The following is a 6,558-nucleotide window of genomic DNA, read 5'->3' on the forward strand; positions in this document are numbered from 1 at the left end:
AAAGATCTGCAGTACTGTGGGTAAACCATCAGCCCCTCTGCTTGAGCAGCTCACTCCTGACTCATCACAAGAAAACAAGCACACCTATAAACTGGTCTGAATTTGGGATTCAATATAATCAGCATCCATTTTGTCTGGAAAAATGCAAAGCAACTCTATAGCATGGTATTAATACAACACCACCACCAATAAGCTCAGACAATAAAGGCTTCCGTAGCTTGCTGCCTCTCATGAAAGATGGATCACTCACATGAGGAGAGTTATAAGCTCATGAAAGTCTGATCAGAGCTAGTTCTAGTCTGGGTTGCTAACATCTATGTCTTGGTGGTAAGGTGGGGTACTGCATTAGCTTTTCACTTCTGAGTACACAGTGCATGGCTGAGTTAACAAGGAAAATGCTTTTGGGGATGTCAGCCTAGTCTCCCATCTGTCCACACACAAAACCACCATACGGCATCACTCTCTGCTTAAGAGAGGCTTTGGACTCGAATATCAGGAGTGCTGCAGCCCAGAACCAAGGCACAATCTGTAGGGACATTTGCATTGCGTCTGCCCATGCTACGTCCCGCTCTAGACACTTCCATTAGTTCTTCAAATTTAATAAGCACTATCATTCATTCACAATAAGTCAATATCTCCAGAACTTTTTTACTTCTTCACAAAAGTACGAAAAATCTGAAGCAGCCGACAGGGTATCAAATTGCTGAAGCCTAGTACAATCAGACTGTAGTTCAGAGAAGCTACCAGATTGTAGGAGTTTTTAGTGACTGTTCTGCTTGAAAAAAGCAGAGAGATTCCTTGCATCTAGGATCTCATAGCCTCAGAACTTGCTGAAGTGCAACAGGATGACAGTGGCAATTTAAAAAGGACACAATATCAGAGCAGGAAATCAGTCTCCCTTACTTGTCAGCATCTACCAGAGCTCAAACTGCTGCAGAGAGCTAACAGAGCCCCCCTGGAATTGCACAAACCAAAACAGAGTCTTCAAAAAGAACAGGAGTACTTGTGGCACCTTCAGTAACTTTGGCAGCTACAGCAAATCTGGAAATCACAGGCAAATATTTAGTGAGGAGAGAAGTTACCTGCATTGACTGAGCTGTGTCCTCTTCAAATTTCTTAATGTCCTCCTTAACAAGGATCATTTGTTCCTTCAGGAAAGTTGCCTCCTGTTTCAAGGCTTCCACATCCCGAAGGACTCTGGGCATGTTCTGGAGCGCCTGGTGGCTTGTTTCTGCAGAAACAAACAGCAATGGAATGACAAGGGACTCAACCCTCACACAGAACAAACTTCCCAAGGAGCATGGTGTACAACAAATCTTCATTGCTGCATTCAAGCTACAGCAGAATCTCAGAGTTACAAACATCTTGGGAATGGAGGCTGTTCGTAACTCTGAAATGTTCATAACTCGGAACAAAGCGTTATGGTTGTTCTTTCAAAAGTTTACAACTGAACATTGACTTAAGACAGCTTTCAAACTTTACTATGCAGAAGAAAAAAGCTGCTCTCTTCTTTTTTAGCAGTTTACATTTAACACAGTACTGTACTGGCTCTTGCTTTTTGGTTGGGTTTTGGGGGGGGGGCAGGGTGTGTCTCTGCTGCTGCCTGATTGTGTACTTTTGGTTGCAAATGAGACGTGTGGTGGACTGGTCAGTTCGTAACTCTGAGGTTCTACTGTATGTTTAAAAAGATCTTCCAGATCTGGAATAGCAGGGCATGTTGCATATTAGGGACAATCCTCTGAGCGTTTGGTAAGTGCCTATCAGCGTATATAAATAATACTAAGACAAAGCATGTAAAGCAATGCTGGCAGGGGGATTGGTAGGAGGGCAGAAAAGGGAAGAACAATTGGGCTGGAATACCAGAAGATGCTACAGGTCAGGACAGACATGGGCGGGAAAAGATTCTCTCGTCCTGCAAGAGTTTTCAAAATTTCAATTTTTTTTCCTATTCCAAATCAGCACAAAAAGTCAAAATCCTCAAACTAATAGTCTAAAACAGGGGTCGGCAACCTTTCAGAAGTGGTGTGCCGAGTCTTCATTTATTCACTCTAATTTAAGGTTTCGCGTGCCAGTAATACATTTTAACGTTTTTAGAAGGTCTTTTTATATAAGTTTATAATATAACTAAACTATTGTTGTATGTAAAGTAAATAAGGTTTTTAAAATGTTTAAGAAGCTCCATTTAAAATTAAATTAAAATGCAGATCCCCCAGACCGGTGGCCAGAATCCAGGCAGTGTGAGTGCCACTGAACAATCAGCTCGCATGCCATAGGTTGCCTACCCCGATCTAAAAAAACCCAAAACACACAAAAAGGGGTCAGGTCAACTGAAACATTTCATTTCAATATTGACTTTTTTTTTTTTTTTTTTTTTTTAAGAACATAAGAACGGCTGTACTGGGTCAGACCAAAGGTCCATCCAGCCCAGTATCCTGTCTACCGACAGTGGCCAATGCCAGGTGTCCCAGAGGGAGTGAACCTAACAGGTAATGATCAAGTGATCTCTCTCCTGCCATCCATCTCCACCCTCTGACAAACAGAGGCTAGGGGCACCGTTCCTTACCCATTCTGGCTAGTAGCCATTAATGAACTTAGAACTGGATAAATTCATGGAGGTTCTTTTAAACCCTGTTATAGTCCTAGCCTTCACAACCTCCTCGGGCAAGAAGTTCCACAGGTTGACTGTGCACTGTGTGAAGAACTTCCTTTTATTTGTTTTAAACCTTTTATTTTTCTTTGGTTTTTTTTAAAGAAATTTTTTTTAGTATAAATTAACATTTTAAAATGAAAAGTTGTTTCAAAATTAAAAACAAAACTTTGTTTCCAAAATATCAACATGGGATGTTTCAACGATTTCAGCAAATAAATTTACCATTTTCAAAAAGGGAGATTGGTCAAAACTGACCCCGTCTCACAAGCAATTATGGTTTCCATGAATCAATGTTCTTAAAAGAAAAGAAAAATGGTGGGGAAAGTCCCAACGCGTTCCCCTCAGCAGGGCGGTGTCGCTGGCAGCGCTCCAGGAGGAAGCTTGCAAGGCAGGTGCCGGCACCCGCCCTGGCTGCAGCGAGCGCTGCCCCCTCCCCACACGGCCCGAGCGCAAGGAACCGGAGCGGCACCTTCCACGGCATTGTTGACCTCCTGGATGAAGAGCTGCAACTTCATCACCAAGGTAGCGGCGTGGGCGTCCACTTTGCCGGGCGCATCCTGCTGCTGCACGGCCCGGAAGGCTCCGTTCACCCAGCCCTTCACCTCGAAGTCATCGGCCAGGAACTTGGAGAAATCCATCCCGGGCGCCGGGGCCGCTCCGCCGCCGCCGATCAGCGCCGGGCTCCTAAACGCGGGGGGGAAGCGGGGCTGATCGGAACACCGGGGGGTGGGGGGGCGCCTCTTCTCGCCAGGCCCCGCTCCGCCCGGCCCGGCCTCCTCGCCCCCCCGTCCTCCCCCGCGGGGCCCTTCCCAGCTCGAGCCCCCGTTGCGCCCGGGGGCAGCGCAGCCGCCCGTCCTCCCCCGCGGGGCCCCTCCCAGTTCGAGCCCCCGCTCCGCCCGGCCCGGCCTCCCCGCCCCCCGCCTCGCCCCCCCCGGCCTCCCCCGCGGGGCCCCTCCCAGCTCGAGCCCCCGCTCCGCCCGGCCCGGCCTCCCCGCCCCCCCGGCATCCCCCGCGGGGCCCCTCCCAGCTCGAGCCCCCGCTGCGCCGCCTGGGCCCGGGAGGGGGGAGCTGGAATCACGCAGGCCCGGCCCCACCCGGGGCAGACGCCCCCGGCCCACGCAAGGCCCCGGGGGAGGGACAGGAGGCCGGCTCTGGGGGAGGGGACGCCCAGACTCACAGTCCCCGCAGGCGGCAGCAGCCATGTTGGTTGTGTCATGAACAACATAGAGCGCAAAGGTTGCCGGGAAACGCCAGGTGTTGGTCCCAGCCGGCCACCGTACCCAGCCGCCCCGAGGACTGCTCTGCGATCGGCCCAGCCCGGCCACCGTAGCGGCCCAGCCAAGCCGCCGGCGGACTCACGGGCCTCATCCTGCTCCAGGCCCTGCCCGCCCGGCTAGCGGGGTCCGCGGCGGACCGTCCGCGCCCTACTCCTGCCGAGGGGCCGGTGGCGCCTTCCTGCGAGGCTTGGCCTGGGGGGGTCGGGCCGCTCCGCCGGGCGGGGGAACCGGTGCTGGGCCCCGAGCCCCGCCGCAGGGGAACCGCCGGGTGCCCCAAAGCGTCTCCGCCAGCAGGCGGCCCCCGCTGGGGTTGCCGGGCTCCAGTTTTCGCCCGGGGCTAAGGCAGGGAGCTGTCCCTAGGGGCATGGGCAGCCAGGGAGGCTCAGCACGCTGCCCCGGCTCCGCAGCTCCCATTGGTCAGGAACATGACCAATGGGAGCTATAGGGGCGGAGCCAGCGGCCACGGGGGGGGGGGCAGCACGCGGTGCCTCCCTGGCTGCCCATGTGCCTACGGGCTGCCCTGGCGGCTGCTTCCTGGGAGTCAGGCCAGGTCAAGAGACGGGCTATGGGGAGATAGACAGCATGTGGTGCTGGAGGGGTCAGACAGGGGCTCATATGGGCTAGTGGGGGAGGACAGACTGGGGCAGGGGCTGAATGGGAGTGGAGGCACAGGGGGGAGGGAGATGCAGGGCCACATGGTGATGGGGGAGGGGTGCAGAGCTACATAGGGACAGGGAGTGGCTGGGTGGGGGCACAGAGACACAGGGGAATGGGGGAGTGGTACAGGGCCACATAGGGATGGGGGGAGGGGGTGTCTGAGTGGGGGTGGAGGGACACATGGGGGTGCAGTAATACATGGGACAGGGCAGATGTGCCTGACTGAATGGGAGAGGCTAGGGGTCAGCCAGGGTCTGCATGGGGAAAGTTCCCTAACAATCCCTCCCCGCCCCCCCAAAATACCTGTTCCATACTTTTCCCACCCATACCAACAACCCTCCAGGTTCACACCCCGGGTCCTTCCCAGCAATTTACTTCCCTCTCCCTCAGCTCCTCCGTTACCCCTGACTCCCCCAAACCTTCGTGCTGCTTCTGAGGCGTGCGGGAAATACAGTTCTGTAGTGCAGTTTTATTACTACGTTCTGTATTAATATGCCTAGTAAGGAATCTATTTGTCAAAAAAACATTTCCTGAATCTTTTTTTGTTGTCTGTATTGTTACATACTCGCTGACAGGTATTTTGAAATAAATGACCACAAATAATTGAAACTGGTGTGATTATATTGTTATTTTGACAAATAAAATATGCTGAATTTTGCAGAATTTTAAAATAGTGTGCACAGAATTATTATTATTATTTTCAGAATATTTAATTTTTTGGCACAGGATTTCCCCAGGAGTTCACTTTGCAAGACTGGGCTTCTTCTTCCATACCCGTTACTGCTCTTCAACAGCGACAATGAGAGCAATTGCTGAGCGCTGGCTGCCCCGCTGCACAGAGACAGACAGGAGGCAGAGTCCTGCTCTGAATTCCAGTGGCTCAGCTTCCCCTCCCCACCATCATGGCACCAAAAGAAAAAAACTGCAAGTCCATGCCCAGTAACTGGCCCAAGTGCCAAGTTCTGGGACCTCTCCTCCTAGCTGGGAGCCTGCCCAGAGTTATTTGCTCTGTAAAGAGCAGTAACATCTATGGCCCAGAAACAAAAGGCAAAGAGCAGCCGCAAGGATCCTGAGGCTGGGAGAGGCACAAACAGCGAGAGATTCACCCCTATGCGTACTCAGGGAAATCGGAACAGCTGACAGCGTGTTCTTTGGCCGGTGGTGGGGAGTTACCGTGGGGATGGCGTGCTCAGACCGGGCATTTGCTAAGCTGGATGATTGGAAAGTGTCACAGGCACTAGGCGCTGCTCTCTAACGTGGTTAATGGGGGTGGGGTGGAAGGGTTGAGTTGTGAAGTGCTTGTGCCTTAAAGAATTTGGGGACAGAGGAAGAGTCAGATGGAAAAACATGCTAGTAAGTTGGGGGAGGAGCATAGCTCTTCAGGCCAGAAGGAACCAGATCATACCGTCAGACCTCTTGCATAGCCCAGGCTACCAGCAGCGCCCACCACCCGCAACCCAACAACCAAAGTCAGACCAAACTATGACAGCCCACAAGGGACGAGACTATGATGTGCCACAGGCAGAGAGCAGGAGGGGCCCAGGGGCCCCTAGACCCAAGGTCCCTGCAAATGGCAGGGAAGTGATTGAGATAGACCCAGATAATCCTAGCAAGTGATTCCACACCCCCAGGTCGCAGAGGAAAGCGAACCCCCCCAAGGTCACTGCCAATCTCACCAGGGGTGGAGGTAGAATTCCTTCCTGCCCCTACACATGGTGATCAGTTAGACCCTGAGCATGTGAGCAAGAACCAGCCAGCCCAGCACCTGAGAGAGAGCATGCTCAGAGCCGCCTCAGAGCCCTCCCTGTCCAACCTCCCATCTCCAGCTGTGGCCATCAGAGGAAGGTGATGACAAAACCCCACAACCAACCCAAAATATATGGGGGGAGGAATCCCTTCTAGACCCAGGCAGGTGGCGGCTGAAGCCTGAAGCTGTTGGCCAGGTCAGAAGTTGGCTGCGCAGGGCCTGACCCA

The 6,558-nt window shown here is 52.7% G+C and overlaps 1 protein-coding gene across 1 annotated transcript in view; it reads right to left on the reverse strand.

The window, feature by feature from the left end:
• The window catches only part of COG7 (component of oligomeric golgi complex 7), a 33,192-nt gene extending 29,904 nt beyond the window's left edge, over nucleotides 1-3,288 (reverse strand). Inside the window, exons 1-2 of the mRNA XM_065411944.1 lie at nucleotides 3,120-3,288; nucleotides 1,083-1,231 (exon numbers count right to left, since the gene is read on the reverse strand). Coding sequence (XP_065268016.1) covers nucleotides 1,083-1,231; nucleotides 3,120-3,288 — 318 coding nt within the window. The remainder of the gene's footprint in view (nucleotides 1-1,082; nucleotides 1,232-3,119) is intronic.
• Nucleotides 3,289-6,558: the final 3,270 nt, after the last annotated feature.

This window comes from Emys orbicularis, chromosome 10 (assembly GCF_028017835.1).
Source record: "Emys orbicularis isolate rEmyOrb1 chromosome 10, rEmyOrb1.hap1, whole genome shotgun sequence".
Taxonomy (NCBI): domain Eukaryota; kingdom Metazoa; phylum Chordata; order Testudines; family Emydidae; genus Emys; species Emys orbicularis.